This window comes from Chenopodium quinoa, unplaced genomic scaffold (assembly GCF_001683475.1).
Source record: "Chenopodium quinoa cultivar QQ74 unplaced genomic scaffold, ASM168347v1, whole genome shotgun sequence".
NCBI lineage: Eukaryota > Viridiplantae > Streptophyta > Magnoliopsida > Caryophyllales > Amaranthaceae > Chenopodium > Chenopodium quinoa.
Window position 1 is genome coordinate 215,947 of NW_018742556.1, and position 24,594 is coordinate 240,540.

A 24,594-nucleotide genomic window follows, 5' to 3' on the forward strand; every position below is an offset into this window, starting at 1 on the left:
TATGTTCTTTACAAAACAAATGTATGTTCTTTACTGAACAACGGAATGTTCATTCCGCGTTTTAAAAGAGAAAACGGATGCACGGAGCATCGTGCATCCGCCTCCATAAAAAAAATTTCACTACTATACACATGGAAATTTTGTACTCATTTTGATAATTGTTTTTCATTTAATCATCAAATGAAGAGCAAAAACGAACCTTGGGTTAGTTAGGTGTACGGTACACACGGCTGTATATAACAAATTCTAGCAAAGGATAGAGATGTAGGGAGCTATGAAGCATACAATTAACAAAAGTTCAGTGTGGTAGAGAAAAATGATTTGTCAAAAGGGAGTTTTACAAAAGCAAAAAAAAAAAAAAAAAAAAATTTTCTTTGGTTGGTTAATTCTGAGCTTTTTTTTTCTACCTTACATTGTTGGGAATATGCTGATCCAACGGAGTATATTTGATGCAACAACTTTATCTATAATATATAGGAAATAGTAACATTATTCAAATATGTAGACAAATTTGATGTAAAGGATCTCCTTATTGACAACTTAAAAAATATGAAAAAAAAAAAATGTTGCTTTAAAATGACACTTCAGCTAACAAAGCTACTTTTTGCTACAAATATATTCTGGACCCCATGATTAAATAAAAATATTGACACTCTAATAGTCTAATTACATGAATACAACAATTAATCACTCTGTTTATATTTGGAGTTTTGGACCTTGAAAACTTGTGTTTGTGTAGCAGTGTTGTTAAGACTTGACTTATTTTCATTTAAATAGTTTTTAGAACTAAATATTAATTGTTGTTTACGGATCAGAGTATTTTGCATGTTTTGAGTGAGAAGTAATGTAAAAATATATAGGTTTGTCAAAATGAAAGAAAATGATTTTGAAACGAATAAAAATGGAAAGTATTAAGAACTTTTAAAAAAACAGATATTGCATATTTACTGTATAAGGTTAGAAAGTTTGTTTTATTGCTTTTCGAGGGTGTTAAGAGGTATCAATGAACTCTCATTACATGATCAAAACAAACTTGAATTCATAAATACATCAACAAAACTTCGGCTGATTATGTGATCATTTCACCACATGTTACTCCATTAGTTGCATCTGCTGATTAGGTATAATAAAGTCATAACATTATAAATTGATTTAATTCAAGTACATTTAAAAGAAAGAAAAAAGCTAGAAAAGAATAAAACTAATCACATCAATTACATTTAACTTAAGCCTTTTTTACACTTAAGCTTTACTCAAAGTGTGATCCTTTTATGATCATCTCCAACCAAGAATTGCAACTGATGAAAGCAACAGCAAAACTGATGACCATAAACTACCTAGTAACTGAAAATGGTTTTTCATATTCATGGTTGCTGAAGACATGTCTTGAGGTGGTGGTGGTGGATTCTTGAAGTAGAAAGGAAAATAAGGCACAATTGGGTTAGGAGGTGGAGGAGCATAGCCATATGATCCACCAGGAGGAGGGTAATAGTCATAACTTGGCGATTCCGGTGGAGTGTATCCTCCTGATGGTGGTGGTGGAGGGGAGTAGTAGTATTGTCCCGGTGGTGGTGGCGACGAGTAGTCGTAGGAAGGGGTCACCGGTGGCGAAGGTGGTGGTGGGCAGTTTGATGAGGGGGTGGTTGTGGGTGGTTTAGGTGGCGGTGGGAGGTCCGGTGTCGGTGTGGACTCCCCGCCGCCTGCCGTGGGTGGTGGTAGACAAGGGTAAGGGCATACATAATCTTGTAATGACTTTTGTGGATATATTGTTATTAATATTAAGATGATCAAAATGTAAGGAAATGTGTTGGAAGAAAATTTTGTTGATATATTGGTCATATAACTCATGTTGTATGAAGAAATATGACCAAAGAAAACGAGGATTAAGATTGAATGGTAAGGAAAAGATGAAATATAAGAAGATGAAAAGAGTGGGTGGAATTTGAAAGCCGCCTATAAGGGAAGGTAGTGGACCAACTTATGTAGGGTACCCCGGAAAAGGTAGGACATTATATTATGGGTGGGAGAGGTGAATTATTATTTGGAAACTTTGAAAGCAACATTGATATGTATATAATGTATTATAACAATTTTTAATTGTCAAAACTTTAATGTAAATTAGGGTAGCTTTACTTTGTTTTTTATCTTCCCTTTTTTACTTTTGTATGTTCTTTTTAAAAGTGAAGATGGAAAAAAAAATTCTTATAGTGATGACTTTGAGGTAACAACTCTAGTGTATATTATTGATGATTTGATTACAATTTGGACTAATTAGGTTTAAACTACGTATAATTGGTGTACGTTGGAACAAAAATCCTTTTTGTCATAATAATAGATTTGAAAAGAAGATAAAAAATTTAATGCAAGTTTTATTGTGTTTAGTATGAAGTACCAAGATATAATAAGGAAATCTATAAATAATTTTTTTTGAACGGAAAATCTATAAATAATTTGCTATAGATTACATACGAACATAACAATAAAGTTGAAAATTAAAATATAACTGTGAGTCATTAATTTTTTTTTTTTTGGTGCAAAAGTCGTTTAGGATTTATAAATATTCTAATGATGAGATTATTGTAAGTGTAACCATTGTGCATGCTCATTAAAATGTTCCTTTTGGAATAAGTTTTAGTCGGACAATTTTAACTACCTACCTTTTAAGTTTTTATAGCCATAGTTTTCTCATCTTTAATTTTTATAGTAATAGTAGCATTTTAATCAATCTTGTCCGCCCCATTTAAGGAATTAACTAAAGAGAATTGTCTGGTGTAGAACATTGACTAGAATGATAATAAAATGAATTTAATCAACAAGTTGTTAAGTATATATTTTCTAGGTAAATGCATGTTCTAGGGCTTGTATTATCGATACCTAAGCAATTAAAGACAAGAGTAAGTTATAAAAAAATGTGAGTAACAACAAGAAAGTAGAGAGAAAGACAGAAGAGATATGAAAGGGACTGTCTTGGAGGTATCTTATTATGGTCTCTTGGAAAGAAATAAAGCAACACTTATCATTATTGTCAAGACTATTATTGAGTCATTATTATTGGAAAATTGAGTTTATTAAAATGCATAATAAAGCATAGGCACTTATTATATTCCAATTTTATTCCACTTTTACACTTGTGTGAGAAAAAGTAGATGGTGACTAGTAATCTAGTACTAACCTTAATAATTAATTTGTTACTCGTATTTTTCTACTATATTAATTAGAGATGTTAATAAAAACAAGTGTTATGTGTAATTGAATTTCATTTCTTGTAATAATATTCCAACCAGTTTAGCTAATAAAAAAATCCGTACTTTTTTTTTTGAATAGAAAAGAACCGTACTACTTTGTATTACATTAGTAGTGATTTTTGTTATGCTGTGAATTTAACATATGATGTTTTTGAAGTATCACATTATACATATCAATCTCAATGTCTTCTACCACTAAAAATAAAATATGTTACTATCAAATATTTCATTTGGAGCTCATCTTGCTTCTATGATCTTATCTTTATTATTGATCCATATGGCTCAATTAAAAATATATGGCTCAATTAACAAAGGCACATGTCAAATAAGCAATAAATAAAGAGTTAGTTACACAACAAAATACAGCATGGAAAAGAAAAGGAAGACTAGGAAAGGAAGACTAGGCAAAAACAAGATTGATGTGCATCAAGTCACTATTAAAGTACGCAATTCACAGCTTAAGAAGCACGGATATGTATTTAAAAAATTAAAATATTAGCTTTATAAATTGAGCGGTGCATATTATTGTTTTTCTATGTTTAACGTATTTAAATTTATTTCAATACTCATAAATTAAGATAAACTATATACATAGTACAAGCAGTATTTTGCTTGTAAGTTTTTCACCGACAAAATAAATTAAGATAAAATTGAACAAATAAGAAAAATATTGAAATTGGCAAAATCCAAGTGTTAAAGGTATGTCCATTGATTGTACCATGTAATGAATGGAATTATCGTAAAAGGCTAAAACCAAGTGTGGGCGCAAACTTAAGAAATGAAACAAGACAGAAACTGAGAAAAGTGGGCCTATTGCAGAAGAATAATGAACCTTCTAAACGAGGTAGATCTTCCTAGGGCTTTGGCCCTTCTTTCTTCCTTCGCCCCAACTATTTCACAAATTTTATCCGCTCTCCAACTTGGACTATTTTGAGCCAAACATTCACTACATTCTAAATTATCAGACTCAGCTTTCACCCAAAGTTTCTAACGTTTTAAACACGACATTTCACATGTGAAATTTTGAATATAAAATTGACATCAACTAAACTAACCTCATCTAATTCGAAGTGACACAATTCGACACAAATTAGAATATGATATACATAAACACAATAGTATAGCATAACTCTAGTACTCTACTCAATTAGACTTGACCCCAAACCAATCGATAACCCCATTACCATCTTGAATCGTTTTCTTGTAGTTTTTATATGCAAATGAGACTAGATACTTACTTTATCAATGATTGTTACTAAACTTTTTTCAATCATGTTAACATCCTTGATGAATGGAAGTAGTATATTATTAGAATTAAATTAAATAGTGAAAGTGATAAAAGGATTGGATTGAAACATGACAAACTACCACCATTCTCCTTTGTTTTTGTTCTAACATTGTGGCATAACTTACTATAATTAGTGAACAAGTGTTGATGAGACATTTTTTTATATATCGCTTATATATTAATGGGATTATGAAGGAAAAATTATCACTTGTCTCTTGTTTAAGTTCTTGAATATCCAATTATGAATTCCTATGTAGTGTCTTAATCTCGGCTAAAGTCATAAGTCATATTTCCGTACCAAACGTTCCACACCCCTTTAATTAACTTTGTGTTACATGTTTCCTTCAAATGGACTATAGATTTGCATGTCGAACAAGCAACCCATTTTATAGCTAATATCCCCAACTCTCCTAGAGTCCTTACATAATTATACAACTTAATTATTATTGTGTTGTTTTAGTAACCATACATTAATAAATTAAAAACAACCTATTTTAATTATGATAACTCCCTAGTATGTAGAATTTTCGCCAAACGGCCTTAACTCCCAAAAACTTGGCCTAAACGTTCCAAAATGTCCTTGTTAAAATTGTTGCGGTGTTCATCCCAAGTCCCACATGAAAAGATTAAGGAAGTGAGAAGCTCTTTATAAGTAGAAGCACACTCAAATAATATGAGGCCTTTTGAGAAGGTGCCCAAAATAAATCCGTGCGGACTAGACCTAAAGCGGACAATAGCATACTAATGTGGATTGGAGTGTGTGTGTGTGACCTGTCAAGGTGGGTCACCCGGGCCTAATAAAGATGAGTAAAAAAAAAGTAGTTATTCATAATTACTATGAACCTATGCTTAATATATAAATAATTCATAAACTCGATATATTTCTCTTGTTACAAAAGACAATTTTTTGTAATAGAAAATAATACAATTCATTATGGCATAGCTAGGAAATTACAAAGTAATAAATTACATCTTATTCAAAGGCAACATAGATAAAATGATTCATACATATTTATCATGCAAGTATGATCACCTCCAATAGTGTAACCATACCAAACATGATAAAACCACGTACAACACTACTCTTAATAACTTTTGGACCACCTGAGTAGGGATACCCCGTCATATACAAATTGCTGCCCGGAGTATTGTAGTAGTATCTTGATGATGCCGATGATGGTGATGGCGATGGTGATGATGGTAATGGTGATGGCAAAGGCGGTTCCTTTGGTGGCGGAGGCAGTGGCGGAGTTGGCGGAGGCAGTGGCGGAGGTGGAGGTTCTTTACATGGTGGGGGTGGAAGCGGAGGTGGGGGACATTTGGGAAGTGGGGAAGGTGGTGGAGTTTCACACTTAATACTAATGTTTGGTAATGGTTTTGAAGTGATTTCTTCGGTTGCTTTGCATGAAATTGTGATTAAAAAGAGTAGAGAAAAGTTGAACAATTTTTTGAGGATTGAATACATCATTGTTTTACATTAGGAATAGAAAGAAAATTCTAACAAGGAAAAGAAATGGGGAGTTGTTTTTGAGTGTATGTGATATGTTAGGATGTTTTAACATACCAAAATGTCCAAATTTATAGTAGTGTGACTAAGGTCAATTCATGTATATTGGTCGTAAATTAATGGTCATTTTGGTAGTATGTGTTCTTTTGGAGCTTTTTAGGGTGTGGTGGAAAGAATTTTATTACAAGGATTATGGAGAGAAATTATAGTGGATGTTATAAATTGTAAATTTTAGCCTATTGGAAGTTTTATTGGATGTCCTATCTAGGTTGTTATCTGCATGCAATTCACTAGCCTATGATATATAAGTGTTAATAAGGCATATTTTGTTCATGTGGCATTTACACTTGTTTGTGGTTTTGTAGGGGATGGTACCGACTCCGTCAGTAATTAGCCGATAATAAGAAACTACGCTGCTAACCATCTGCTGACTAGCATACCAGCTTAACATCCATAACGGCCTTCCTCTCGGCCACGTGGAGAGCTGTTTTAGGCCACGGTGGCACCTGCTGCATACAAGATTGGTCTTCCACCTATGCTGATAGGTGGCACCGGCTTGGTTACCTTTCTTTAAATACCCGAGCATATTTTCATTATAAGGTACAATCTCTCTCTCTCTCTCAAAGCATTTTCTCTCTCTTCATTCCTTCTTTTCATCAGATTACTAACTTTAGCATCAGACCGGTTATCCCCAGATAATCCCCCGGGTTAGCTGATCTGTGCTGACTGTGCAGGTGCTTAATTGGACGGTAAACCTTTACCAACCCTCATGCACCTGGAACAGGTTTGATTATCTTAGATACTAATTAAATTTAGATTAAAATGGTCAATAATATGTGTAACTTTAATACTCGATCTACTCAATCAAACTCGACCCAAAACCAACCGATGACCCCATTATAATCTTGAATCGTCACTACAAGAAAATAACATTTTCGTAGCGATTACTTTAACCTTTAGTATCGATTGTAACTGCAACAAAAAGTTTTCCCAATGAATGGCCATTCGATACAATATCCCCCGTTGTCTTAGCCTTTAGTAGTGGTTTTCAATATCGCTGGGGTTGGCCTCAATAATAGATACGAAAAACTACTTCCAATCGTGGTGATTATTGTAGCGATTACAATCGCTATAAACGTTTAACTCATTTTCTTTAAAAAAAAAACATGCGTATGATCTTTACAAGATTCAAACATGCAGCCTCAAACTCTTATATTAAATGTTTCACCAATAAGTTATGACATATTTTATGTATTCTTTGTCAAACAATATTTATATATCTAGTGTTGAAAAGGTTTTTCGTATTGATTTTTAGGATTTAGTGGCGATTGTAAATGATACGATTTCTCAAAATTATATAAATACCATGGCGATTGTAAAAATGATACGACATCCTTAATTATTTCACAAACATACTTGCATATTGTAGCAAATGTACAATCACGATATTTTTCTTGTAGTGCGTGTTCTCGTGAGGGAGTCTCCTAATACAACACTTATTTTGTAGTTTTTATCACGAGAAGACTCCTAATACAACACTTGTATTGTAGTTTTTATATTCAAATGACTAGATAATTACTTTATCAATGATTGTTGCTAAACTTTTTTCAATCATGTTAACATGCTTGATGAATGGCAGTAGTACATTTTTAGAATAAATTAAATGGTGAAAATGATAAAAGGATTGGGTTGAAACATGACAAACTATGAAACTACCACCATTCTCCTTTGTTTTTGTTCTAACGTGGCATGCAGAATTACAGGTTACTAGCTAAATTACTATAATAGTGAACAAGTTTTGATGATATACTAGTTTTAGGCTACTGGTAATGTCCCGAGATACTACATTAATTTTATTATTTAAATCTTTAATTATATTTAATTTTAATAAAATGATATATAATTAGCTTAGTGGCTATGAATATAGGAGCAATTTTGAAATTTGAGGTCTTGAGTTCAAACCTTTTTCAATACATAATTTTAAGCATGTGAAATGAAATACTTAATTAATTGAGTAAGGTGCCACGTGTCACCTAAACTTATTTAGGAATGCCTTTTAATATATATAGATAGGATTAATTATTAGGAAGGGAAAATTTATCACTTATCTCTTGTTGTTAAAGGACAGACTCAACCAAAAGCTTAAGTTGATGGTTGAGACCCAAGAATATGTTTTATACTCTATTACGCCCCGTCAAACGAGAGCTCGTTTGGGCTAGAAGTGTGGATGTAGCATGGCCCTCCTCATACCCAGTGCTTAATATTCCACTTGAAATTGGGGGGGTGGATGAGATTCGAACTTGTAACCCTTATGTCACGCTAACTCCAATACAATGTTAGTGGACCAACTCAACCAATGAAAATAGTATAGTGCACCCGGGTGCACCATGCGCATGGTGCACCCGGAAAGAACATTAGGCATATTTTAAAGAACATGGGGAAAAAAAAGAACATGCTAATGTTTAAAAAAGAACATACCTGTGTTTGACAAAAGAACATGTTTGTGTTTGACAAGAACGTGACATTATAAAGAACATAAAGTTTGTACAAAAAGAACATGTTATTTTTCATGGTTACTTGGGTGGTTGAACGTGTTTGAAAAGGAACATTATATTTGACAAAAAAGAACATGTTCGTGTTTGACAAAGATATAGGTGATCATTGGGCAGACCGGGACAAGGTTAAAAAATCAGCTCACTTCTCGAGTCGGGCCAAGTTTTGGGCTGAAGTTTTTGTGCCCAAACCTGCCCAAAATGGTCTGGTCGTGCGGGCTTTTTGGGTTGAGTAAAAAAAATCAACTAAAATGCATAAAAACGCAATCCCAAACTCGCCCAAAAAATTAAATTTACGGGCTGGGTCCGACCCGATTTGTGGGCAAAAAAATTCTGCCCAAAACCCGTCCAAAATCAAGTCGGGTCAGTCTAACTTTGATCACCTCTAGCCAAAGAACATAAAGGATTTACAAAAAGAACATGATAATACAGTAAAGAACATGTTCTTTTTTCTAGTTATTCGGGTGATTTTTTTTTTTTTTTTTTAAATAAATGTACATACATTAAAGAACATATTGTATAATATAAAAAACATATATTTCAAACTCAAAGAACATAATAATCAAATTTAAAGAACATATTATGCTCATGTTCTTTATAAATATCTATAATGTTCTTTTTTTTGCCCATGTTCTTTTAAATATACCTAATGTTCTTTCTGGGTGCACCAACCATAAACCCCTCAACCAAAAGCTTAATTAGGTAGATCGGAAAAAGATTAGCTTTTATATTATTCACTTGTTTTGCAATAATTAACAAGAGCTACAAATAAATATATTTATTTCCTCGATCCATCGATCCTTTTTATTTCAACGTACATATTTTTAGTCGCCATTTTTACCACACCAACTTAATTATTAGATTCCATATATACCTTCTTGTATTTTCCTCTAAATTTTGACTCTAAAATCATTTTTTGCTTCACTAGCTATTTCATACACATTTAAGATTTATTCAGAACGTATAGTAGGTTAAAAAAATATTCTTTGTCATAGGAACATATAAACCAATAACTTAAAGCTTTTCTACTTTCTAAGTTAGTCTATTTTGTAATTTTGTAAAGAAAGTTTAAGCTCTTAAATATCCAATTATCAATTCCTATGTAGTGTCTTAATCTCGGCTAAAGTCATATTTCCATACCAAACGTTCCACTCTTTTATTGACTTCGTGTTACATGTTTCCTTCTAAATGGACTATGGAGTTGCAAGTCGAACAAGTAACCCATTTTATGGTTTATATCCCCAACTCCTCTTGAGCCCTTAGAAAATTACACAAATTTATTGTGTAGTTTTAGTAAGACATTTAACCACTCACTAATTAAACAACCTATTTCCAATTATTAAATTAAACCCAAGGTGTATATATATATATATATATATATATATATATATATATATATATATATATATATATATATATATATATATATATATATATATATATATATATATATATATATATACCATCATCATACAGTTAGAATATGTCATTCTCAATTATTTAAAAAAAAAAGTGTTTCCCTATCATATGATGTTGCTATGAGAGTATGAGGTATGGGAGGTTAGATGGGGTGAAGACCAATCCTCGTGTAAACGTCAATATATAAAATAATATGTTAGGTTAGATGATGAATACATTTGTTTATGATAACTCCCTAGTATGTACGTATAATTTTCACCTAACGGCCTTAACTTCCCAAAAGCTCACCTTTAACGTTCCAAATAACATGCCCTTATGACTATGTTTACTTAAATAAGCATAATAAAGAATTGCATTCGTTGATTTTTAATTGTAATATATAACAAAGGAATTTTTTATGTTTAAAAAAAATGAATTTTTTCTGTCTTACAAATAATACCCTTTGTTGCTACTAAAAATTATTGCTACTCGAGATTTTTGTCTTGTTACAAAAGACAAGCTTTTATTAGATAACAAAAGCTAACCTTTAGGCATACCTTTTTCTCTTTTAGGAAGAGTTAGTTGGGGTACCCAAGAACCCAACCAAGATAAAATTGATGGGGAAAAAAAAAAAAACTTGGAAGTTATTATATATAATTCATTATGGTATACATAGAGGGAGTTAATTTAAAATGGTAAATTACATCTTACTCAAAGGCAAAATAGATAAAATGATTCATATATCTTTATCATACAAGTATGATCACCTCCAATAGTGTAACTATACCAAACATCATAAAACCACTTACAACACCCTTAATAACTTTTGGACCACCCGAGTAGGTATACCCCGTCACATACAAATTACTGCCCGGAGTGCTATCGTAGTATCTTGGTGGTGGTGGTGGTGATTGCTGACTCATGCAAGGGATGCACGGCGGCTCCTTTGGAGGTGGTGGTGGATCACATGGTGGAGGTGGTGGTGGGGGACATGGTGGGGGTGGAGGTGGGGGACATTCAGGAAGCGGGGGAGGTGGTGGAGGAAGGTATTCAGGGCAAGTGTCACACTTGATTTCTTCGGTGGCTTTGCATGAAATTGTGATTAAAATGAGTACAAAAAAATTGATGTACAATTTTTTGAGGATTGAAGTCATCTTGGTTTTACATTAGAAAGTAGAAAGAAAACTCTAAGAAGGAAAAGAAATATGGGGAGTTGTTTTTGGGTGTATGTGATTTGTTAGGATGTTGTAACGTAACCAAATTGTTCAAAATTTATAGTAGTATGAGTGTATGACTAAGGTCAAGTCATGTATTATTGGTCGTAAATTAATGGCCATTTTGGTATTAGGTATTCTTTTGGAGTTTTTTAGGGTGGGAGGTGGAAAGAAATTTACAAGGATTTTGGAGAGAAATTTACATATATGTAAGAATTGAAGTGGATGTTATTTAATTTCTACTAAATTGTAAATAATAAAATAATTTAAACATGATGAGACTAATTATGAATTGGAGCCTGTTGGAAGTTTTATTGGATTTCCTTATCTAAGTTGGCTACAATTCATTAGCCAATGAGATATAAGTGTTAATAAGGCCAGGCCATATTCAATTCATGTGACATTTACACTTGTATAGTTGTATGTGGTTTGTTAATTATAGATACTAATTAAATTTAGATAAAAATGGTTAACAATATTGAATATTATCAATTATAAAGTAATTTCTTCTAATTAAGACTTTTTACATCTAGAAGAATTGAAACTTATTTTTACATATTAAGATTGTTAATTATTTATTACATGAAATTACTAATTTTTACTAATTAAAATTAAACTAAAAATATTTCGTGTATACAGTATAAATGAGTGATCAAAAGCACATACAAGTTGTAACCTTATTTTATATTTACACCATACTACATGACTATGGATTAATACATTTTTTATATATTGCAAAAAGATAAGGGTCCTGTTTGGTTGTAAGCTTATTGGGGATATATTAGCTTATTTGACTAATTTTAGCTGATTGTCTAGTCAAACAAGCTAATACAAGTATTTGGTAGTAAGCTTATTGAAAGAGCTTATTCCACTAAATAAGCTCTTTTTGAAAAAGCTCATTTTAGGAGCTTTTTCAATTAGCTTATTCATTAATTATTGTGAAATGACACTTATAACCTCATTTAATTTAAAATCCTATCTAAACTACCTACCCCACAATTAGCTTATTGGTCATTTCACATATATCATACTCAATCACCTTTAAGCTATCAGCTATTTACCAAACACTTTTATATAATCATTTAATACAATAAGTTAGTCAAATCAGTTAATAAAATCAGCTAGTCAAAATCAGCTAACTCAATCAGCTTTAGCTTTCAGCTTTCTCCCAAATAGGGCCAAGAATAAAGCATGTATACTCTAGCAATTCTCTTTTTCTTATTTCTACCTCAGTGTACTCATAAGTCGTATATTTCATATTATTATCAACTAACTCTTTTTGGGTCAACTAAACATCCTACCTAATAACACTAATTTAAGAGAAGACGAATTAATAAAAGATGTTTTGGTAGTGTAGTAGTGAATTCTTCGTCAATAGAAGATTGGGAGGGTGACTTGGGGTCAAGCTGTATTGGGATAATAATATAATATAATGGTTTAATGGTTGCATCCGTGTATAATTACATAATAATCAATTAGAGAGTGAGTGTTATTTCTATATTTTGTTGTACATTTTTTTTCTTCTAGGTTATTACATAGAGCTTCTTGTGATAAAAACATGTATAGGCCGGTCTATGATTGGCTCGATATATATCAAGTGATTGTAATAATGTTTGCGGTTGTGTTCGCCAGTTAGGTGATGGTCTCAAAGCCGTTCAAACTCCCAAACAATAATAATCTCATCAAAACATAATATAAGAACCTACATACTAAATGGTAAATAAAAAGCAGTGAATTATAAAGTTAAGGAACTTTGTGGTGTTTAATTGAATAAAGTAGCTTATGATGATTACACATCAAAATATTATAGCAAAATTTAGGTATGCAATCTAAGGCTCACAAAATTCTCTGCCCCCTTATTAATAACCAAAATTTATTATAAATATGACAAATTACATTTAATTATACAATGCAATTAATTATAATCTGTGTGTAGCAAATTAGGCAGTGAAATAATAGTTGGAATTGCTTTCACGACAATCAATCCTATGTCTTATTGGCAAAGAATGGTTGCCACACAATTATTTGTACTTGCACCTTAACTACTCGCCTTTTCTTATTAGAGAATTAGAATAGAATCTACCTTTTTTCTCTCCCACCACCACTTTCGCAACTTTTCTTCTTCATGAAGCACAATATAAAATTATTCCACATTTTTTTAATTATTTTCAATTTATTTTATTATTTTCTCATAATTTTCTTTGGTGGAAAAAAAAAAACCAACATTGATTTTTCAAAATTTTCTACACTTGAAAGTTGATATTTCAAAAATATATAGATTGTATATTCAACATTGTAGTATTTCATATGTATAATATATTTGCTTATAAATAAACTCGCTCTGTATATAAGTAACGTACAAAACGTATGATTAAGCGTAGATAGTGCAGAGAGTCAAAGTGTTGAAACAATTATTAGTAAAAACAAGAGTAAAAGCAATGAAGTAACAATTAAACATACGTAGTATATAGTGACCAAGAAATAATGTAATAATAATGAACTCTTCATGAAAAAGCTTAGAGTTAAATTTCATTATGGATCAAGAGAACAAGATGATCAAATAATAATATGAAATTAAAAAGTTACATAATTCAATGACCAAATGATTAAATGGATTAAATGCAACTAATTAACAAAATGGAAGATCAGAATAATTCAGAATACTAGAAATGAGAATTTTTATCCGAACATTGATCAATTTCCTAAAAATATATAATCTACACTTACCCATCATATATTTATTTATGTATTTATCATAAAAATATGATCTCATCAAATAATGTAACTCCTACTAAAAACATCATAACAAGACTCATTGCAATCTTAGCTCTTGTACCACTAGAGTAGTTATACTCCGTCACGTATAGATTACTATTCCCCGGAGAATAGTAGAACCTTGGTGGTGGCGGCGGCTTGCTCATGCAAGGGTCACAAGGAGGCTCCTTCGGCGCTGGTGGTGGAGATGGTGGCGGTGGGCATGGTGGCGGAGGTGGTGGTGGACATTCCACAACCGGTGGCGGTGGGGGTGGTGATGGTGGCGGCAATGGTGGCGGTGCTTGTGGCTCATCACATGTGGTACAAGGACAAGTGTCACACTTTATGCTAGGGTCTTCAGGAAGTGGTGGACTAATATCTTGTGCTTTATAACAAGAAATAGAGATTAATAATATGAAGAGTAGAAGAAGATGATTGTGGAATTTTTGGTGGATTGAAAACATGATTTTTGTTGCATGAATCAAGAGAAAGAGAGAAAAAGGGAGGAGAGTTTTGTGATTGTTAGGGTGGTGTACGTTATTGTTGAAAGATAATGCATAGAAGGGTGTAATGAGGTCAAGTTATAAGAGTAATATAATGGTCATATTGTTAGGTGGACTTTTGGCTTTTTGGGAGGAGAATTTCCAAAAGGGATAGTGGGGTTGGAAGGTTCTTCCTCTTTCTTTTGGTTTTGGTTCTACGCGTAGTATATAACTAATTAGTGACTCCTAGGTGCCTATATTGTGATTTCCTTATGTAGGTGTGACAAATTATTAATGGTTCAAAGAACCTATAAGATGTACATCGGGTTCGGATATTCAACACATAGGATGTACTTGAGAGGCTAAGGGTATATATATAAGATGCTCTCAATCTAAAAATATGAACTGATGTGGACTGCAAGTTGTATGCGTTCGTTACTACACACATTACTTATGAGAGATCAAGACAGAGTTAACGTTACATGTGTTAGCGTGTTGTGCACGCACATGTTGAAGTTGAAGAAAACAATTATCTCAGCCACTTATATTACGTATGAACTGGTTAGAAAAACCTAGATTTATAATTGGCAGGTTCAAAATGATTTTGATCTAACACGTAAATTAATTAAGAATTAAGAATCCTTTTAATTGCTTAAGTTTCTCAATAGCCTTTCATCTAATTGTAGTTTTTCATTTGTTTTTTCACATATGAAAATAATTTAAATTTTGATATGAATAATTGATAAAACATGCATAATAACACAATCATACAATGGCATGTAGTCATGCAACGTTGAGCCGTTGACCACAAAGATGATTTTAATCTCTTAATTGAAAATTTCTAAAAGAGACATAAATGTGGAGATAATCGATCATATAGGAAAGCCATGTGAAGTGATTCCTTCCTATGAGTGAACCCGCGCGCATTATTCTTGACTTCCCTACAAGTTTCACAAGTGTATATATATTGGTCGGCGAGAATATAATAATGTTAACTACACTTCATGATTAAGCTAGAGGTGATTATTGAATAAATAATTAAATACGACCGTATTATTAACTTTATATTTTTTTCCAAAAAAAAAAAAAAAAAACCAATTTATGTGCTGACAAATATATTTAGTCAAAATGATACAATTATTATAAAACGAAATATATATTTTATTTTTCCTTTAAAAATATAAATGTAACCTCAAATTAAAGGTTATTTTTCGCATAAGAAGTTAAAAGTAGAATTTTAACTATTAATACCGAAGAATTACTCCTTAGTCGAACATATATCAGTTTTAACCTAACACCATTTGGACAATAAAATAGGACATGTATTTATATTTGGTTTACGACGGTGATTGGTAAGCATTGTTTAATAAAGAGCCATGATCATCACTCATCAGCCATATGTTCTAAGATGATGATAATAGAACTTTATTAAGAATTGATTTTTCATGTTAATGATTGAGATAGTAGTTAATACATTAAGGAAACATCAAACATGACATGATAGACTTTGGCTCATTTAGGAGGCAAGAAAAATTATATATACGGGTGGACTTTAATATTATTTGTGCAAATTGACTGATAATCACAGAAAGTTTGAGGCTGGCATTATTATTCATTTATTCTTCTTAAAACTTAAATGACTTCACCATAATTACAACATGCCCGTGTCTTAATTGTTCGCCAGATAATCAACTAGCTAGGCTCATATCGGATCGACCTCATTCTATGACAAAAATACTTACTACGACTCTACGAGTAATTTTTTTCGTGTAAAAGCTATTGTCGTGTATATTACTGTATATCAACTATCAAATTACACTAACAACGTGATAACGTATTTAACTTTTATTCAGCACGAGTCATGAATCAGTTATAAGCTTAGATAAATGTACTTTGTTAAGACGTGTAGCTGAAGTAAGAAGCCTTTGGTGACACAAAAGGTCTTTTGCACTGAAAACAGAATCGAATGCTTCTTCATAGTTGAAAGAACATATAAAAGGGAATTTCAATTCTTAGCCATTACTTATTTCCTTTTGTCACATAATTTAAGAACTTTCTGAGTTACTGCCAGCTTAAGCATATATTCCTACTCGATTTTTTTTCTATCCTCTTCTCTCATCCATACTTTCTATCTTCTTTATTTACATTTATCTTGTAGTTAGTAATTTTGATTATTTTATAGTTATAGACTTAATTGGAATTTCTAATATTTTATTATAAAAAAGTTTAAGGTTAAATAAGTTACTAGCCATAATGAGCTAATCATCAATCAATAATTATATAAAGCTAAATAATAAATTAAGATTCTTCCTCTTATGATTGATAATTAACTAATGTTAATTGGAGCATATATATGTCATCACTTTAAAAGATTTTCCCTTTATGTTATTACATGTGAACTTAAGGGCATAAAATACTTCTTGGCATATACGCAGTATCATGTATGGATTAAGTCTAACAGTACGAAATACAATCAACAAATGTTTGACTTATTTAGTAGGCCAGGTTTCTTACCTGCTTATGTCTTAGAGATTTAAGGTTCGAATTCTACCAAATGAAGGTGTTTGAAGGTAAGGATTCTTGTACCCTCTTATTTACTTCTAAGTGCTTGGCCCATAAAATATGGACCAAAAAAGCCAGAGTGTTAAAATCTAACTAGTCAGGGTCCTTATCTTATGAAAAAAGTCTAGTATGAAATATATATGATAAATAAATCGCGTCATTTATAAAGCTATTAATCATGCATGCTAGCTAGTTAGGTTTGTTGTAGTGACATGACCCATTGTCGATCAAAAACTTTGAATTAGCATGCTATTCGTTTTAATTCGTGCTTACAAGAATATATCTCAAATCCATTGAATTGACCACAAAGTTTACTAGGTTAGCTTGTCCAATAAGAAACGAATTGAACAAAGTGTCAAAGGAAGCTAAGCTTGCTCGTTAGTGGTCCAAAATATTATTGCATTGTTTTAGTCTGAATAAATTCATAAAACACTAGCTTATCTTGCAGTCATATATACAAAATATTTTGGAGTAAAATATGATAGCTAAAGAAACAACTTCATTTGAGTCATCCCATATCCCTACTTGCTCATGCCTCATGGTAGGCCACTTTAATACGTAGCATCAATATTCAAATAGGGTTTTGGTGGTTAAAAACCGCTATATTTAAGCATTGCGTACATATATTGAAAGATCAAGTAGACTAAATTAAACTAATCAATGAAATTAAACTAAATTTGAACGGAGGAAATATATTACACAAATGTTTTTATATGTATTTCACATGAAAATTTCCACAAAATATTTAGATTTTCAACTTAGAAACTTAGAGAAGACAGTTGTTCAGAATGTGGTGGTTCACCAAATACTAAATTATGCTGTTGAAGTATGACCACTTAACAGCTAGATATAAGTCATCTTGCATGCATAAATAGCATGGGCCACTAGCTTTAAAATGCCGAATCCGAAGATTCTATAAAATCATATACCCATAAATTAAGCAATTCTCTACGTATTGCACCTTCATTGTAGCGTAATCTACTTGCAAATTGCAACTTGTAGTATTATCTGTTTAGCAACCTTTACTTGATGATATATATGCATAAAAGCAAGCACACTTTGAATAGATTCCTCTATATTTAGTATGCATGTTTATTTTTGTTTTGTTTCTAATCTATACTATATGGTTCAATTGTGGCCTTCCTTGCAAATTTATTTGTGCTCAAATACAGAATGATTTTTATAAGCGTGTGACTCACATTTATATACCCGTCATGATTTCGTATTGTGTTATATTTTGTTGTCTATCTAATTTATTGCCGGCAAAGATAATTCCGAGAATTTCAAATAATTATGTTATTAGCATTATAATTTGACTAGATGAATTTAACAACTTATCTGAGATAAATCCAACAACTTATTTATAAATATTTAATTTTCTATAATACTAAAAAAAATAATTAAACTTGAGAAAAAAGAAGAAAAAAAAAAAGTCAAATGTTTCAATTGTTCAAAGACCAAAAGAGTAAATTATCGATCCTTTTCCGAGTTGCATAAAATTTTCTACATGTGTTCGAAAATAGTTTTTCATGATGATCAATTTGGTCACTTTTCACTAGGAGCAATATGGTTAACAATTGACCTTAAATTTTTAGAGCTTCAAGTGAACTATGTTGTCTAATGTTGACCTTCAACCTTCAAGGCCTTCAACACAATAATTTCAAGCACGCTAATAATCTAGGCCCAACCCATCATTAAAACTTGGGCCTAACGATAGCATCAGCAAAATCTCCACCTGTTCACCATTATCCATTTATTTAAATTGTTATTAAACAGTTAAATGGAAATTCCAGAAGAAAAACACAGATCAAAGGAGCAACTGCCACGTTGATAAGATAAAGCACTCATCATCAGACACGTGTAACCGCCTCCCCAAAACCCCCCAAAATATCAACTCAAAAAAAAAAAAAAAAATCGAAATATTCAAAACCTCCATTAAAATAAACTGTATAATCAATTAATATCATCTTTCCCAAAATCTGAAAAAGTATATAAAATCATGTTCCGATTAGCATACCATCTCACAATCTTCAGAAAAATCTCTCTCATAATCTACCTTCTATACGAAGCCCTAGTTCCTTCTCTTTCAAGATACTTTTAAGTTTTTATCAACCAATCAACCCTTTTCTTTATTTAATTTAACACGCACACCAAGTGTTCGATCATTTGCTTGAAAGAAAAAAAGAGTTAGAAGAATGCCGATGTTGGGGGTGCCAATATGTGTGGAGTGTGGGACCCGAAGTAACCCGTGCAGGTGTAAGATAGTGGGACCCACAGTTGGGTTCCTAGCGTTTGTGGTGGCGGCGGTGGTGGAGTGGCCGGTGGGTGCGTTGGTTTACCCGTTTAAGCATCGGAAAGGTCGTAAGATTATGGGTCATCCTGTTTCTGTGGTTTATCCTTCTGTTACTAATGCTATTCCCATTTGATGGGATTACTTTTAATCTTATGATAATATTGTAATTTTATTACTACTGCGTTACAGGTTATGTCAAATCGTTGCACATAACCAGTAATGGAGTTAGTAAGTGTATTAATTGTAGTTTTAGTTGCAATGTTATACGAAGTAGTAAGTGTATGTTTATTTAATTATAGTACTTTCTCAGTCCCTTAATTAAATTCTTACTTTTTTAGCGTATATTTTTACCTCTTTTTATTAGTTTGGGTTAATCATTGCCCTAAAGTGATGAATCCTTATGTACGTTGGGACACTTTGTTCCTTAATTAATGCATTAGCTAGCTTTCCCTAAGAGCTTTTTAGTGTATCTTTTTTTAAAAAAATAGAAAATTCTTAAATTATTTAAAACTAAGTTTATACTATGTATTAAAAGAAGAAGTAAAGTATACCTATAGATGTATACAGAATACTCTGTATCGGATTAGATTTAGAATACGGAGTAATATTTAGCACTGATATACTAACTCTGTTTCATATTAGTTGCAACTTTAAAATATTTTATATCTCACAAATAATACCCCAAAGTTGCAATTAATATGAAACAGAGGTAGTAACGAACAAGAATTCGATGGGTAACCTCAGACCTCTATTGGCTATGCATTGACAATTATTTGAGAAAATACTTTTAACAAGTGATATTTCTGTAACAAATACGGAGTAATGTTTAATTTTGCTGAAAAGGACTAGTCCAACACATTTCAGCCATATTAAAATTGTGGGCTTAACTCTTCAATTAATGTTGGGCCGTGCTACAAAGTCAACATCACGGCCATCACCCAAATACGTCGACCAATCTTTCTAGATTTATATTTTTGGAAAGTATGTCGACCTCTGTAAAGAAACTTTATTTAAAGTGCCAATTAATAATTTATTCCTACATTATCTGTCCTCTCAAATAATAAATATCAATATTAATACAATTAATTAATCATCATTTCATTTTTAAAATAAAATTTCCACAGAGTGGAAAGTAGAATCAACGAGCAACTGACACGTTACAGGATAAGCTCCAGTCATCTAACACCTGGCACAGCTTTCATAAAAAAAGAAAAAAACGTATATATAATCATGCTTCAGTTATCTAATAATCTTACCATTTCAGAGTAATCATCTTCATATTATATCATAAATTATACAATCTTCTCTTATAAGATACTTTCAATTTCTGGTTTTATTTTAGCGTGCATACCAAGTGTTTGATAATTTGCTTGAGAGAAAGAAAAGGAAAAAAACAGAGATGACAGGGGCGCCGGTATGTATAGAATGTGGGACGAGGGATAATCCATGTAGGTGCAAATTTGTGGGTCCGACACTAGGCTTCTTGGCGTTTGTTGTGACGGCGATTATTGAGTGGCCGGTAGGAGCGGTGGTTTACATTTTTAATCATTCCAAAGGTCGTAGAATCATGGGTCATCCTGTTTCTGTTGTTTATCCTAAAGTTTCTAATGCTATTCCTATTTGATCACAACTAAACTACTTGTAACTGTATTCATGTTTCGATGGAGAGGGAGTCTTGTCGGTTATGTGATGTAAACGGGATTTGATCTCGGGTTTGTGAAGGACTCTACTCTTCTTCTACTTTGTTGCAACGTCGGTTAAAAAATGTGTACCTGTGTGGTGCTTAATTGCTTATCCTTTGTTGGGATTTTTTTAGGATTTTTTGGATTTTTTCTCAAGTTGTAATCGTGTTACATCTATGAATGTTTGACTATTGATTAAGCGTGTAAATGTGGGTGACAAATGACAATGAAATGTAATTTAAGGAGTGGATGTTTTGTTTGTCCTCATCTTTATGAATTAGTGATGCTTTTTGTATTCCTTTTTAACTTATTGTGATATACTTTATACTACCTCCGTCCCTAAATTACATTCCTCTTTCTTTCTATTATGTGAGGAATAAATGCTAAAAAGAGAAATGTAATTTAAGGACGAGGGAGTAACACTTTTGACTTTGCATTATTTACTTCATTACATGTTTTGTGTAATCGCTTTTCTCGACTCTCGAGTTGTAGCCTTGGAACTTGGAAGCAAATAAGAAATGCTCAATGAATTTGTATTTAACCACTTCAGCCTAATTGTGTTGTATTGGTGTGTAATTGTGTATACAGTTTAAAAATTTGATCATAGGTCATTTTACAAAATAGACTATCAAGTTCAATTATACAATAGATTCTGAAACCAGTATTAATTACACTAATCACCTCTTATTTACAAACTTTCATACCAAGTTCAATTCATATCCTATTGAATAATGATTCAACCAAGTTGGATCATTAGCATTCAGTTCAGGTTTATTTCGAGTCTATTGTCAATTAGCTTATAACAAATTTTAAGTATATGTCCGGAGCCTCAACTAGTCAACTTCCTTCCTTAGTGTAATTGTGATTTTTGCTATGTTTGGTTACAAGTTACCAAAAGTGGGGTTGATGTAGCACAAACGATACTATAAATAAGTTGTATGTAACGTAGTATGGAATAGTAGTTACAAAAGAATGAATTGGGGGCCTTGGGCAGTTGAGGGGCACATAGAAAGTTGGTTGTGTTAATGCTTATGGATGTAAACAGCACCTCTGTGGTTGGTAGAGATAACTGAACTTTGCTTAAAAGTGTATATAATCTCTTCTAAGCTATCATTATTCTACATTATCAACGGTTTCAATTGATCACAAAGTCTTCATTTTTAGTGGTCGAAACTCAAAAGTATACACTGATACAAGTGATACTCAAGGCCAACTCAATCTTGACTATCAATTATCTACTTTGTATATCACTACTTTATCCCTTAGGTTTGTGTTCAGTTAGTCACATGTTTGTAAATTGTAATACTTACTCGCATCAATCTATATATTATATCATAAACGTGTGTAATGATAATATTTTGTGTATAATTTCTATTAATATAGAACAAGTCCTGCAAACACCAACTTTGTATTATTTTTGAGTTAGCTATAATAGTGAAATGCTAAGCATATTTTCAGAGCTAATTGATTTTATACTTTTGTATAAATTTTTATTTTTCCTAATAATGATTGGACTTAAACATACACTGCTCCGTAATCGTTACGGAGCAAGATATTACGGAGTTTGCAGCAGCCTTTCTTTTCAAGTGTACCTCCGTCCAAAGGCATTCACCAGTATAACTACATTCCATCATTTTCCCAAAAAAAAAAATATACAAACACTAAAATACATAGCCAATAAAAGAATTATAGTAGGTAACTAGATAAGGTCCACCCTTAAGTCAACTGGGGTCGTGTATAGCGAGTAAACCACGCTAATATCGAAAGTGACTTCAGCTACTTGTAAACTACCCCGTAATTTTTCATGGCCATTAAGGCATTAATCTACCAAATAAATGTTTAAAGCATAAGGCTAATTCATAATAATAATTTATAGAGTATATCGTAACTCATTGTAATCCTTTTTTCCGTATTATTTAATGGCTCAATGCTACTCATAGTTATAAATCTTAGATATGTCACTGTACCGAGTACATGACAACGAGTTTGATTAACTACCGTAATACATACGGGGTATAATATCGTAGATTTAATAACCTTTAATTTAAAAAATGTATCCCAATTAGTTACTCTATACATTCCATTTCAAACTACTATTCATTTATAAAGTACTTGTACTACTTTTATTTATAATGGAGGTGACAATTACAAAATTTAGATAGACGTTTCAATTACTCTTTACATCTTCAACTACACCTCCCATCCCCCCTAATCTAAGACTTGTACATTAAATTTTAAATATTTCCTCTTATAGAACAGACAATACATGTGACATAATTTTGATAAATAGAGAAAATCATAGGAACATATGAAGTAATTTAAGTTTTTTTTTTTTTTTTTTTTCCAAAAACAAAAAATCAAAATTTTAAATCAGTAAGAACTCTAAGAAGCGAGTTTCTAGACTAGACTTTAGTCAGTCAAACAACAACCAATAATATAAGCTTCCCTAATCTCACGCCACTGTTAGTCCATCACTCCACTTTTTGAAAATAAAACCTTTGATTTTATATCATTCTCCCTTATATAAACCTACATAACATTAACACCTAACAAACATTCTATTTTTTTTTTTCTTCAAAACACCTCAAATCAAATCATCTTCATCAAAAATAAAAAAAAAATAAAAAAAATTCATTAATCATGGCAAGGCCTCTTCCAATAGTATCATCAACCCTTCCAATCCATATATTTTCTACTTATTTCATAGTTTTCGCGGTATTACTAACCTTGTCTATATTTTCTCTTGTAACATTTTTATGTGCATCACACAAGAGGCAAAAAGAGGAGGCATTCACTAGGAAAAAACTTTCAATTAGCAAGAAAAGCTTGCTTGAAAGCTTTTCAAAAGCTAATAGCATTAGTAGTAAGGCTCTTTTGAAGATTGTTTCGTGGCGAAAACAAGTTCAACATGGAGATGAAGAAACTGAGTATCATGATATAAATAGTATACACAATAATATTCATGATGATTATATTATTCTTGATGATGATGCTGTTTGGAAGAAGACTATCATTAAAGGCGAAAAATGTAAACCACTTGATTTTTCAGGGAAGATTGAGTATGATTCTGAGGGTAATCTTTTGCCTGATAATTCTGTCATGGATGATAATAATTCGAAGATAATTAGCTCAAATAAGAGTTGATTATCTCTTGATTAATACAGAGTAATAATTATTATTAGTGGTGATGATTTTGGTTGTGTTAGTTTTTTTTTTCATCTTTTATTGGTGTGATACATGTTTGCCACCTACCTAAGGTACATAGGTGATAAACTAGCTCGTTTCGAACCCCTCCTTAGCATGGGACCTGATATTAGGGTACGATGTTATTCGTCTTGTATGTAGCTAGCTACCCATTGAGTTACCTCTGCTCGCCTTGTTCTGTTTACTTTAGTAACTTGCTCACTGAGTTAAGTTGTGATGAACAAGTACTTGTATATCTTAAAAGACTAAGAATGGTTTTTTTTTTTTTTTTTTTTTTTTTTTTTTATGTGAATATTTTGTACATGGAATTCTCTGGAAAAAGAATAAACCAAAATGAGAGTCTTGTTAGCTGCACCATTATGTAAGTTAGAATTATCAACTGTTTGAATGTTCTGTACAATTCAAGATTACTT

The 24,594-nt window shown here is 31.8% G+C and overlaps 3 protein-coding genes across 3 annotated transcripts; 2 read left to right on the forward strand and 1 right to left on the reverse strand.

Annotated features, from left to right (window-relative positions):
- Positions 1 to 1,275: 1,275 nt before the first annotated feature.
- LOC110720297 (leucine-rich repeat extensin-like protein 3) lies at positions 1,276 to 11,144 on the reverse strand. Its single transcript, XM_021899299.1, has 2 exons — positions 10,758 to 11,144; positions 1,276 to 1,752 (listed from the first exon to the last, which is right to left on the reverse strand). Exons 1-2 carry the CDS (start codon positions 11,142 to 11,144, stop codon positions 1,276 to 1,278), a joined length of 864 nt encoding a protein of 287 aa, XP_021754991.1.
- Positions 11,145 to 18,932: 7,788 nt separating this feature from the next.
- Positions 18,933 to 19,749, forward strand: LOC110720329. Its single transcript, XM_021899337.1, has one exon. It carries the CDS (start codon positions 19,198 to 19,200, stop codon positions 19,426 to 19,428), a length of 231 nt encoding a protein of 76 aa, XP_021755029.1. The 5' UTR covers positions 18,933 to 19,197; the 3' UTR covers positions 19,429 to 19,749.
- A 782-nt stretch (positions 19,750 to 20,531) lies between these two features.
- On the forward strand, positions 20,532 to 21,257 carry LOC110720330. Its single transcript, XM_021899339.1, has one exon. It carries the CDS (start codon positions 20,695 to 20,697, stop codon positions 20,917 to 20,919), a length of 225 nt encoding a protein of 74 aa, XP_021755031.1. The 5' UTR covers positions 20,532 to 20,694; the 3' UTR covers positions 20,920 to 21,257.
- The last annotated feature ends 3,337 nt before the right edge of the window (positions 21,258 to 24,594 follow it).

Bases quoted from the DNA above. Each gene is read 5' to 3' on its own strand.
- LOC110720297 (XM_021899299.1), bottom strand. From the start codon at position 11,144: ATGACTTCAATCCTCAAAAAATTGTACATCAATTTTTTTGTACTCATT. The intron at 1,753-10,757 runs GTGATCATACTT...TATCCACAAAAG, and splicing joins GTATAGTTACACTATTGGAG to TCATTACAAGATTATGTATG.
- LOC110720330 (XM_021899339.1), top strand. From the start codon at position 20,695: ATGACAGGGGCGCCGGTATGTATAGAATGTGGGACGAGGGATAATCCA.
- LOC110720329 (XM_021899337.1), top strand. From the start codon at position 19,198: ATGCCGATGTTGGGGGTGCCAATATGTGTGGAGTGTGGGACCCGAAGT.